Source organism: Nanorana parkeri, unplaced genomic scaffold, assembly GCF_000935625.1.
Source record: "Nanorana parkeri isolate BGI_ZX_2015 unplaced genomic scaffold, ASM93562v1 scaffold822, whole genome shotgun sequence".
Lineage (NCBI taxonomy): Eukaryota > Metazoa > Chordata > Amphibia > Anura > Dicroglossidae > Nanorana > Nanorana parkeri.
Window position 1 is genome coordinate 396,154 of NW_017307090.1, and position 13,410 is coordinate 409,563.

General features: G+C 43.2%; 1 protein-coding gene across 1 annotated transcript in view; it reads right to left on the minus strand.

The window, feature by feature from the left end:
• Positions 1-13,410, minus strand: part of MSH3 (mutS homolog 3) — a 152,225-nt gene that overhangs the window by 125,495 nt on the left and 13,320 nt on the right. The window contains exons 6-8 of the mRNA XM_018565205.1: positions 12,357-12,474; positions 11,108-11,253; positions 8,588-8,754 (exon numbers count right to left, since the gene is read on the minus strand). Of these exons, the coding sequence (XP_018420707.1) occupies positions 8,588-8,754; positions 11,108-11,253; positions 12,357-12,474 (431 nt within the window). The remainder of the gene's footprint in view (positions 1-8,587; positions 8,755-11,107; positions 11,254-12,356; positions 12,475-13,410) is intronic.

Genomic DNA, 13,410 nt, shown 5'->3' on the forward strand with positions numbered 1-13,410 from the left:
GCAGGAGTCTGTAACGCACTGGACGCAGGAGTCTGTAACGCACTGGACGCAGGAGTCTGTAACGCACTGGACGCAGGAGTCTGTAACGCACTGGACGCAGGAGTCTGTAACGCACTGGACGCAGGAGTCTGTAACACAATGGGCTCAAGACTTTGTAATGCACTGGACGCAAGATTGTGTAACGCACTGGATGCAGGAGTCTGTAACGCAATGGACGCAGGAGTCTGTAACGCACTGGAAGCAGCAGTCTGTAAATGAATGGACGCAGGAGTCTGTAACACACTGGATGCAGGAGTCTAACGCAATGGACGCAGGAGTCTGTAACGCAATGGACGCAGGAGTCTGTAATGCACTGGAAGCAGGAGTCTGTAAATGAATGGACGCAGGAGTCTGTAACGCACTAGGCATACAAGATTCTAACGCAATGGACGCAGGAGTCTGTAACGCACTGGACGCAGGAGTCTGTAACGCAATGGACGCATGACTGTGTAACGCACTGGACGCAGGACTTTGTAACGCACTGGACGCAGGACTTTGTAACGCACTGGACGCAGGACTTTGTAACGCACTGGACGCAGGACTTTGTAACGCACTGGACGCAGGACTTTGTAACGCACTGGACGCAGGACTTTGTAACGCACTGGACGCAGGACTTTGTAACGCAAAGGAGTCTGTAACGCAATGGACGCAGGAGTCTGTAACGCACTGGAAGCAGGAGTCTGTAAATGAATGGACGCAGGAGTCTGTAACACACTGGATGCAGGAGTCTAACGCAATGGACGCAGGAGTCTGTAACGCAATGGACGCAGGAGTCTGTAATGCACTGGAAGCAGGAGTCTGTAAATGAATGGACGCAGGAGTCTGTAACGCACTGGATGCAGGAGTCTAACGCAATGGACGCAGGAGTCTGTAACGCAATGGACGCAGGAGTCTGTAACGCAATGGACGCATGACTGTGTAACGCACTGGACGCAGGACTTTGTAACGCACTGGACGCAGGACTTTGTAACGCACTGGACGCAGGACTTTGTAACGCACTGGACGCAGGACTTTGTAACGCACTGGACGCAGGACTTTGTAACGCACTGGACGCAGGACTTTGTAACGCACTGGACGCAGGAATTTGTCACCCAAGGACTTTGTAACGCACTGGACGCAGGACTTTGTAACGCACTGGACGCAGGACTTTGTAACGCACTGGACGCAGGACTTTGTAACGCACTGGACGCAGGACTTTGTAACCAAGTGGACTTAGGACTGGAGCGGATTAAGGCAATTTAAAAAAAGAACACTCACAAGAGAGAGAATACAAGCCTTCCCCTTCTACTTGCAGGCCTGCTACCTGCTTGCCCGCTCTGTCTCCTCAGTAGGTGCTGCCTGCTCATCCCGTGCACTTATGACACGCCGTGCCTCCTGTCAGTGGGCCTCCTCCAGCCATGGGCCCTGCAGCGACGGTAGTTCTGCCCCTTGTTTCTGTTCCTATTCAGTATAATATACATTATAGCACTACTACAGTATAATATACGGCATACCAACACCACGTATACAGTATAATATACATTATAGCACCACTACATTTATATTATCAAAAAGCAACTACAATAAAGCATTTTTTTTTACTGCTAAAAAAGCAGCGCATCATGTGTCGCAAAAATAGGTGCATGTACCTTTTTTCAGCGATTGCCACGCGGTGCAACCCCATTGATATCAAAAGGGTCACGCGGCAACCACTGTGTGCACTAGCACATGATCGCACGGTCCCGGGTATCCCTCAGATCTGAACCTAGCCTTATGCACGGTATACCAACACCACGTATACAGTATAATATACGGTATACCAACACCACGTATACAGTATAATATACGGTATACCAACACCACGTATACAGTATAATATACGGTACACTACATTTATATTTATTTATTAGCAAAAACCATCATACATAACTAGAAAATTTTTTTTTTTTAAACTGTCCCTTTAAACAAAAGCCAGAATATAATAAAAGACAAAACCAGACATTAAACTACATTTATAATAAAACAATTTACTTACAAAAGAAGCTATTCAGTCGTCTGCGTTGTCGTCCTCTGCTTGCTTCCGCGGATTCTTTCCCCTCCTTTCTGTCTCCTCCTGCACAGGCTCTGTAAGCTCCTCATTCCCTACCCAGAGGTCTGGCAACGCAGGGGTGTGATCCTATGCGCATGCGCGATTAGATAAAAAATGGCTGCCAGTCAAAATTATTTTTTTTTTTTTAAACGTGACTTGTGTGGCAGACATACCACACATTGCAGCACAGCAGAAAGGCCCGTCAGCCGACTTGTAATTCCTGAAGTGGTGTAAAATAGTTCCCGGGCCCGGACTGTGGGAACTTCCAGGTTCAAAGATGGCAGCCATCTTAGTGACATTTATGTAAGGCAGCCCGTGCGGATGAGCACAGAGCCTGTAAAGAGTGCCTGGCCTGTTATTGGCAACCAATGAAAGGTACCAGTAGCCTCTCACGGGGCCCCCTAGTGGACCCGGACCATGCCCGAGTGCCCGAATGGTCAGTCCGCCCCTGATTCTCTCTTAAAACCATTCATATGGGCAACAAGGCAAACATACTCTAAGTGTAATTGGACAACCCTTTTAGGACCCTTGATTCTGGGAGTCCTGACTGTTCTGACCTGAATCACTGCAAACCAACTCTCCAACCTGGGTGATGGGCACAGAGACACCTACTCACTATAACAGAGGTCACCAAATTCTCTGAATCCTTATACACAGTATCTAAAAGGTTTTAAGAGCTAGAACCCCAAAACAGGACAATAAAAGTCTGAATATATTGGACACAACAATGTGTAAAATGCATATTCCTTCCATGAATAAACATACCCCTCTTTATCATATTCTATTCTAGATACATACACTGTTCCAAACCCAGCGATCCTCAAATTGAGGATCACAAATCTCAGCCGCAAATACTGTAAGTAGGGATGCAACGATACCACTTTTTCCAAGATCAAGTACTTCCCCCTCAGGTACTCGTCGATAACAATTACCGATACGTTTTCTTAAAGGGACATGACATTTTTTTCTAAAACAATACAGATTAATGATCTTAGGGCAGTTTCTTTTTAATTTTGTAGAACTGTAATTCAAACCATGGATTATTCAGCAATGGAGAATGCCAACTAGCAATAGGGGACTACAAATCCAATCAATCCATGATTATACAGCAATGGAGAATGCCAACCAGCAATAGAGAACTACAGATCCCATAAATCCATGATTATACAACAATGGAGAATGGCAACAAGCAATGCGGGTCTCAGCAGGGCTACGTGTGGGTCTCGCCAGGGATACATGTGAGGCGCTCTAGGGCTGCGTTCGCATCTCACCAGGGCTGCATGTGGGGCTCTCCAGGGCTGTGATCGCGTTTCTCCATGGCTGTACCGACTATTCCCGGGCTGTATTGCAGGTGTGGGGCTGTCCTTGGCTGAGCCAGTCTTAGGAAGGAGGAGGAAGAAGAGGTGTACAGCCAGACCAGCACTGCCAATGACAGCTACTGCGTGGTCCGCAAAAGGCTGCCTGAGGTCCCCAGCAAGCGTGGGAACTCAGGCAGCCAAACTTGTTCAAAAATTTAGAGGGTCGGTATCGGCCTTTAGAATCGGGGCTTTTTTACAAGTAGAAGTACTTGTTAAAATGCCCTGTATCAGCCTACTGTAATCATCCCTACTGTAAAGCATTTTCAATACCTACAAGCTGAATTTATTCCTTACCTAAGCGTATGCTACTCGTGTACTTTCAACAGGCACAACTTTAAACCCTACCTGTAGAACGTCCTGATACAGTAATCCTCTTTTCTATTTTAAAAGCTCTGTTTCCTCTAAGATGATTCTACTTTATGTCAAAAATGACAGACTTCACCAGCTTATGTAGCTGCATATGTTAAAAACACAGCCTGGAAGACCACTGGATGGTGGAGACTCAGACAAAGCTCTAACAGCTCATATAATTCTCCCCCAAACGCTCAGATAATTTCAGTCATCTTTAAATCATTCGCCAAACTCGCCTCACACCTATCCTGCCAGAACAAAACCTGCTTATAGTCTTTTGTGGCCCAAATGCCAGAAAACCCCGGCACTTACTTTTCCTACAACACAGTAACATAGTATGTAAGGTTGAATAAAGACCAAGGTCCATTCAGTTCAACCTATGTATGTTCTCAATACAGTTTTGGGATTGAACAGTTTGTTCCTAATATCGTGGTCCCCATTGATGATTTTGAAGACTGCAATAAGGTCCCCTCTTAATCGCCTCTTTTCTAAGGTGAATAAGTTAAGATCTTGAACGCGATCTTCATAACTCAGGCCTTCGATCCCTTTAATTAATTTTGTAGCCCTTCTATGAACTCTCTCCAGTTCCAGGACATCCCTCCTGAGAGTCAGCGTCCAGAATTGTACCGCATACTCAAGATGGGGCCAAACCAATGATTTATAAAGTGGAAGTATTACTTTTAATTTTTTCTAATATATGTTTTACTCTGCTCTCCGTTAGCCACAGAGCCAGTTAGCCTGATCGATGCCCACGTCCGTCTTGTCTGTAAAGACAGAAGAAAAGAATGCATTTAACATGTTCGCTTTCCACTGTCCCTGGTAGCCGACCTCCCCTCGTCATCATTTATGGTGCCTATATGTTCCGTCCATACCTTCCTACAATTTATATATTTAAAGAATTCCTTGGGGTTCTTTTTGCTTACTAATGCTATGTGCGCTTCATATTCTACTTTTGCTGCCCTGATTGCTTTTGTACATTTTATGTTGGATTTCTTGTAGTTTTTGAATGCCTATGGTGTCCCCTCTGATTTATATTTTTTGATGGCCTTATCCTTCTCTCTTATGTGTTGTTTTACCTTGCTTTTTAACCACCCTGGTTTAATTTTTGCTTTTCTGAATTTAGTTGTAAATGAAATGCACTGGCCAATTTTGTTATTCAAGATTTCCTTAAAACCTCTCAATTTCTCCTCTGTGTTCCCATTCAGGAATATTTCATCCCAATTTAATATCACATAGTAGGCCTCTTAGTGCATTAAAGTTAACTTTTCTAAAATTGAGTCTTCTTGTATTACCTACATGCCTGTGTTTTCCTGAGTTTACCGTGAACATTATCATTCCGTGATCACTGCTCCCTAGCTTGTCCCTGACTTCCACATTTGAAATCAGCTATGTGTTATTTGTAATGAATAAATCTAACAACGCATTTTCCCTCGTTGGGGTTTCCACCAATTGTCCTATGAAATTATCCCGGAGAGTGTTCACCAATTGTCCTATGAAATTATCCCGGAGAGTGTTAAAGAAGTGACGGCCCTTGCTAGAGTTTGCTGTTTTATTTGTCCACTCTATCAGGATAATTCAAATCCCCCATTATGATGGCATTGCCTTTCTTTCCCACTATTTATATCTGTGACAGTATAGGAGTCTCCTTATCCTCCGTGTTTGGTGGCCTGTAGCATATTCCCACTAGTAGTTTCCCTTTCTTATCCTTCATTTCCATTTGTATCCATAGTAACTCAGCATTATCCCCGTTTGTCTGTGCTATATCACCTCTTGCATTCACCGTCAGGTCATTCTTGACATACTCCTCCCCCTCTTCTTCTTTCCCTATCCCTTCTAAATAGAGAATATCCATTTATATTTGCTGCCCAGTTGTGTGATCCATCCAGCCAGGTTTCTGTTATTCCTACTAGATCATATTCCTCTCCGAGTAGTAAGAGTTCCAGCTCCTCCACCAGGCTTCTAGCATTGGTGAACATGCATTTCAAGGTTTCACTTGTGTTAACTATTTTTCTGTTACCTATAATTTGTCTACTACTGCATGCGTCCGTATTTTGTGTATTTGTTTTTCATATTTTAGAATCCCTTGTTTCTTTTGTGGTCACCTTACTCCTCAATCTTTTTAGGTTATTACCTGGCTCAGTCCTTTCCGATCCGTCCTCATTATCTACTTTAAAAGCTCCTTCAACCTTTTTTACCATTGTTCCCCCAGTAGGGCTGCAGTCTCCCCATTTCGGTGCAGTCCGTCCCTGCAGTGGAGCCAGTAGCTGACCGAGAAGTCAGCCCAGTTCTCCAAAAACCTAAACCCTTTCTACACCAGCTTCGCAGCCAATTGTTCAGCTCACTAGGTTCTCACTGCCGCTCTGGTGGGCTCGTTGTACAGGAAGTATTTCGGGAAATAATACCTTGGAGGTCCTTTTCCTAAGTGTCTCACCTAAGTCCTTTAAAACCTTCTTTAGGACACTCTATCTTCCCCTGAGATTGTCATGGATACTAATATGTACTATGACAGCTGGGTCTTCCCCAGCCCCACCCAACAATCCGATCCGCAATAGGCCAAACCTGAGTGCCTGGTAGAAAACGTTCAGCTATCACGTTTTTTGTGACAGATGACCCCGCCTGCTAATAATAGAATCCCCTACCACCAGGATCTGTCTGTCTTTGCTTAAGCCCCTGCAACCCTTCATACCAGAGCAGTCACTCTCCTGGCAGCTAGGGGAGTTATTCTGCTCCAGCAGTGCTACCCCTGAACCGATATCCCCAATATCATGCAAACAGGCAAATTTATTCGGGTGTTACAATTCAGGGCTAGCCTCTCTAAACACTCTATCCTTTACCCCGTCTTCTGATTGTTACCCAGCTTCCTTCCTTCGGGTCCTGCTCCTCCATGTCACCACCCTCCTCTAAGCTGGCCCCTGACAGCACCTGTTCAGTCTGGTCCAAACCCTTTTCCATGTTATCAATGCTCCTCAAGAAACACTGTTTGCAGCCATAAAGATTACAGGTATAGCTAAACTTTAAATACAAGATCTCCCACCTATTTCATCTCAATAGAAGAGGTATATTAATACTACATTGCCAGGTAAAAAGATTGTTTATAAAAAGAGATTGCCCTACTAATTATTACAAAATGCATTTCTCTGTGAACGTAAAGTGACACTAAACGCAGGAGTTAAATCTTAAAAATGCATTCAAGTACCTTAACAAAAATGTATCTTATTGGTGTATCACTCGGCTGTAGATTCTCCAATCATCTCTGAATTGGGGCTGACACTGTCCTTCCTTCTGGAGGGTGGCTACTTTTTTTCCTTCCTTCTGGAGGGTGGCTACTTTTCTTCCCCATGGTCCCTGTGTGTGTTGTAAAGTAGCCACCGCTGCAAGCTCGCTCCCGTGATGGACTACAATCTCAATACAAATTAGTAAACTAAACGTGAGATTGCAGTCCATCACAGCAGCGCCTTTGTTGTCATTTGTAAGACAAGGGTAAAGTTCCACTTAAAGACTTCTTAAACTATTTCAGTTGTCTGTATAGTGTAATCTGGAGAACTATCCCAAGCTTATAATTTAGTTTGTTAGGCACTGGCAACAGCATTTTGTAATGGATGTGTTTTGTGCTATAACAAATGCTATCTGTATGTACAAAGGTTTGCTGTACCATAGTGACCCCTAGAGTATATGTTTAAAACATCCGCACTGTATATATTTTCATTCTACATAACATAACTTTTCGCATCTTTAGGTTAAAACAAAAGATGAAGTTATGCATATAGGAAGCTATATAACCTCAATCGCCACTGATATCGCTCTACATGAATCATAAAGAGTAGGAATGCACCGATACTAGTATCGATATCGGTGCTGATACCGAGTATTTGGGTGAGTACTCGCCCAAATGCTCCAATGCCTAGCCCGATACTTCCTCTATCAGGAAGCCGAGCAGGGTGTAATGACGCGCTGCCCAGGTTCATCTCATGACGAGGGAGCATGGAGCCGGCCTCCCGGCCAATCAGAAAGCAGTGCGTTGCGTCATTACACGGCACCCAGCTTCCTGATTGGCCGGCCAGACAGCTCCAGCTGGGTACCGGAGGAAGGCTGCGTTCTGGCTGTAGAGGCCCCGGGGGTGACAGGCTGGACATACCAAGGTAAGAGTGAACAGACTTTCTTGTTAATCGGGAAGCCGGGTGGCGAGTCTTTACACGCTGCCCGGCTAATCAGGAAGCCAGGTGGCGAGTCATTACACGCCACCTGGCTTCCTGAATGGGACTTCCGTTACTTGGGAATTGTTATCGGCAAGTAACGGAAACAAATTATCAGTACTCGTACTCTGTACCAAATTACCGGTATCCGTGCATCCCTAATAAAGAGTAATTTTATCATGTGATTTTATCTTTTGAATGCTACAACAATCAGCTAAATGTTCTAGACAATTTTGGTTGCCACACAAGATGCTGAGCGTCATTAAACTCATGCTGGAGTTTGACCCTAAAGCAGAACCACGGGTAAAAATTGTAATGCACTGAAAGGGTTATGTGCTTGTTTTTGCCTGGTGTGTGGGGGGCACAGACAATAATAGAAACCTAACAAACACCACCCAGGAATACAAAAAGCTAATGTCATAAAAATGAAAAAAAATATTCATGTCAGAAGGTATCTTTGAACATTAACTGATGAAAAAAGATTTCTTGGGAAAACAAAGATTCAAGCCTAAGCAGAAGAGTAGGCACTCTATTTTCTACATACCTAGTGCACACATTTTATGAAATCCAACACCTACCATGCCGTCGTAATGCTGCTGATCAGCTTTTCAGTTCCATCAGAAATGTCAGAAGGAACCAGAATTTCCACTGGCTGTAAGCGAAGTATTCTTGTCTCCAGTTCGCAGCATGACTTCGAGTCGGGAAAGTTGTCATATATCACTTCTCCTGTAGAAGGTTGAACAGCCTGTGCAAGAAGTTAAAATGTCTTCATAAGCAAATCAAAAAGTAAACAGATTTTGGATGCAAATAAAGATGTTTCTAAGGGTCACCATACACCTTACAACCTGACCGAGGACTGACCTGATCCATCCAAATAATCTCTATCCAACCAGACTGTCCCTGGCACTACATAGTTGTTGGTAGATCTAAAAAGGAGATTGTAAGGTGTGTGGTAAACTTAAAGCGCCTTAAAGATGAACCCCAATCACAAAAACCTTCATTTAAATACCGTATTTGCCGGCGTATAAGACGACCCCCTACTTTTTGTGTTAAAATATAGGTTTTGGGCTATACTCGTCGTATAAGACGAGTATAGCCCAAAATAATGTTTAAATGCACCCACTTACATCCATGGCGGTATTCCCGAGTGTGGCTCGGGGTTAATTTTCAGTACCATAAGCGGTAACCCCGAGCCACAATCGGGATTACAGTCTCTTACCTCATCCACCATCCCCGATGTGTCCTCCGTCTTCCGCTGAGTCAATCACGGCAGGCTTTGTATTAATGAATACAGGCTTTGTATTCATTAATACAAAGCCTGCCGTGATTGGCTCAACGCGGTATACTGTATGTAGCCGAAGCTACATACAGTATACCGTATCCTTCCGTAGGTACCCGGCGTATAAGACAACCCCCTGATTTTCGGGGGATGTTTTAAGGTCTCAAAACCCGTCTTATACGCCGGCAAATACGGTATATTCTCCAATAGGCACAAAGAATATAAATCCACTTTTTGGGCACCAAATGCCTTTGTAAACCAAGATATTATCATGTAAAGCAGTGACCTCATCACTGTGTTGTACATAACATGTGCAGAGAGTAGAGCTGTGGGAGGGGCCAGGCAGGCCCCACCCACTACCGGCTGCCTGCAGAGAACTACAGGAGCGGACTGATGCAAGACCAGTCAACCCTGCACAAGGAAAGAAAGCAGCAGTGACCGGTCTTTACTACTGGAAACACCAGGAAAGGTTTCTCACTGGATTACTGCACAGATCTGGAAGAAATACACAAAGCTCAACAAGATTCAAGCACCAATACACACTGTTTTAATGACTTCAACCAGCAAGTGGTGTTTCTTTTCTTGTTTTCCAGTTTCTCCTAACCTCCTGCTGAAAAAAAAGGCTTGTCTACAGAGTGCAGTAGCTCAAGCTGAGATTGACACACAAGTACATGAGACCATTGACTCGTCCCCTTTTCCTTAAAAAAATTCACAGAAATCATTATAGCTTTCCTTTAAAGAAGACCTCTCATGACAGACACATTTATGCTGTCACTATTAGGGCCTGTTCACATGATATCAGGTCCTGATCAGGTGCGGATCTGCAGACGCGGTGCTACTGATGCAGTGATTTTTTGCTGCGTTTTGGCCGCATTTTTGATGCATTCCAGTTAAAAAAAAAAAAAATGTGTTTTTTTGTTTTGTTGGAGTGGGGCTGTCAGTATGTTAGCTGCAGTGCAGTGCGTTTTTGACGCGTTTTGCGTTTCCGATCCATTTCCTGACCATACAAAATGTGACATGCAGTATTTTTTCTGTTGTAACCTGAACAGACTGCGCACGTGAGAACTGTAGCCCATAAAACACATAGGGATACATTGGGATACATTTTTAGTGCAGGAGCATACGGATCAGGTCAGCACAGAAAACGGACGTCGTGTGAACAGGCCCTTAACCTACTCCTAAAAATGCTAGGAGGTCACTGAAACAAAACAAGCATGCAGCAAGGGAAGTCCAAAATGCTGATTTGCATATTTGGTGCAGGTGAATGACTGAGAAAACACTGAAGCCATAAGGTCAGCATGGTAGCCAGGAAATGAGCATTATAATGGACAAGATCTGCATTTGCAATTTACACACTTCTCTGACAGGTCTGTAAGCCTACTAATTCCTATGTGCATCAAAAACAAAAGAAGCTGTGTTCCTCTGAGGGAAAAGGAGATCCCCATACTGTGCTATATGTCATCATGATGTAGTAGAGAAGGTGGGCACAGATGCAATGGGGGGAATTAATCGAAACTGGAGCAGACAGAATTTAGAGCAGCTGTGCATGGCAACCTACCAGCTTCTAGCTTTCATTTTCAAAGCTTTGCTGAACAAACAGGGGAAAGAAGCTGCACCAGATCCTGTCTGCTCCAGTTTTGATAAATCCCCCCAATATATTTCAAGGTGTTGGTTACTGGACTGCATCTTGACTTCCTTCACAGCATGGAAAAAAGTGCAACAATGACAGTATTTAATATGTATACAGATTTGCATTTCTATATTTAAAATTATGTTCTGCTTCATTAGACAGAAACAAAAAAAAAAAAATTATTCTTACCACTAGACCGAATATTAACGTGTCAGACTTCTTGTGTTTGGATCTTTCCAGATTTTCAGAGACACATAAGAGGTAGCTGTTTGGGCACTCCGTTGTGACAGTCTCAACCTCCGGTGAATCATCAATGTTTATCAAAGGGCTCACATGTACGCAAGATTAAGGTTAATAAAATGAAAATGATATATGAATACCTGTACATACATACACTTCTACATATATATATTTATATGCAAAAAAAAATGTTTAATATATGTATATGCGCATGTGCTTCTTCTCTTTCCTCAATTAAACACATATGTGGTAGTTTTTTTACCTGCCAAATCATTTGTATTTGTGTGCATTCAGTCCTGAGATTTACACAGTTCTGTTTCACAGCACCGTCTGGTCTGGCAGGGGATGGGGCCTAATCTTTCTCTGCTACGCTTTCACTTACAGGTCCCCACCCCTACACTGAGACAGTAAAAGAAGAAGCACATCGATGAGCTCATTTCTATGTCGCTCTCCTTTCTCTTCCTGCAGCACATCTGATTTGCTCCTTGTGCTGCTTCTTCCTCCCTTTCTCCTAGATCTGCTGTGGGACTGCACTGATACCAAGTCCCATTCAGGTACTTACACTGCTTGCATTTAATGAACTACATTTCACATTGTATTCATGAATACATAGCTGCATTAACGTGTTCCTTTCATATCTTCCAGAAGCTCCGAGTAACGTTAAACTCTAAAAAAAAAAAAAAAAAAAACATTTACCTTTATTCCAGTTATTTACTAACATCCTTAACAGATAATACCTGGTTTTTAAATGTTTTTTTTATTAGCATAGAAAGGGAGCCAGAGTACCGACGTAGAGCAGATCGGATAGTATAACTTGCTGTAAGGGGTGTGCTGTCAAAGGACGCTGTCATCCTGGCCTGAATTGGCAAAGTGCCATTGCCTCTTTAACCCCTACACCACAATCTAAATACAAATTAGTAAAATAAATGTGAGCTTGTAGTCCATCACGGGAGCGAGCTCGGAGTGGTGACTACTTGGCAACACACAGGGAACATGGGGAACAAAAGTAGCCACCCTCCAGAAAGAAGGACAGTGTCGGCACCAATTCAGAGATGATTTGAGGATCTACAGCTGAGTGGTGCACAAATAAGATAATTTTTTGTTAATAGTTAAGGTACCTGAATGTATTTTTAAGGTTTAACTCCTGAGTTTAGTATCACTTTAAATGATGAGCTGTAAGCACTCTATAAAAGGATATCTTCCCCAATGAGCGTTGACTTTGTATAGAGGGCAGAAAGTCGTCTGGTAAACAGAGAATTCTTGTTTTCACCTGCTGCTTTCAGCGCTGCGGTTTCTGTTTGTTTAACGACCCCAACCTGCAAAGGGAACAGAATTACAACTTGATAGGACTGAAGCTCCACATAGTGGAACATTGCAGAATTACAAAATGTTGTTATAAGGAGACACAGAACATATGAATGGATGCAGTTACATAAACATTCATATTTACATGTGACGTACACCAACTGTGTACACGCCACCATTTGCAAATCAACTTATTATTTTGTGTTGACAAGTACTTCCTCCTCGGGATAAAGAACTTAATTCTTTAGCTCTGTATTGTGACCTAAAACCTAGACAAAGACCTCAGAGTCTCTGGTTACCAGGACCATTGGGAGTGCTTCATATTATAGACTGCAGAAAGTATTTGGCTTTAATTGCAATGATACTTATTAATGATATATATAGAAATAATAATAATACTTATTAAAGAAATGCATAGATAAGAAAGAAACCAAACAGGACAAGATAAAACCGATACATTTCAGGTACTTCAAATCATATAAGACTGCATAGAGCACATTGAGTAGAGCCACTAGATTGTCCCCGAAAGGACTTTTCTATATACAAGTCACACTTTTGGACCGAAGAAACAAAGCCAGGCCAGGCTATGACCCTGGTGAAGGTGACATACAGAAGACCTAACCAAAGAAAAATATAAAGTCCCCCAACAGGAGAATAAAAAATTAAAAAGAAGCCAAATTAAACAGAGCCTAGAGAAGAGAAAGCAGAATAGAGAGTACAGAAGGAAGGCCCAGAGGCAAGAACAGAGGGCCCAAAGGGGCAGGCAGAACCGGGAGATAAAGGGGAAGAGAGAACCCGGGGTGCACAGACCACTACATCTTGACTGTGGCCAATAGAAAAGTAATCACAGCAGTTGCTCGACCTCCAGAGACATATAATTGGCTGCCCAGGAATTCCAGATTTGATTAAACTTGCGCATAAAGTCGTACCTAATAGCAGCAATAATA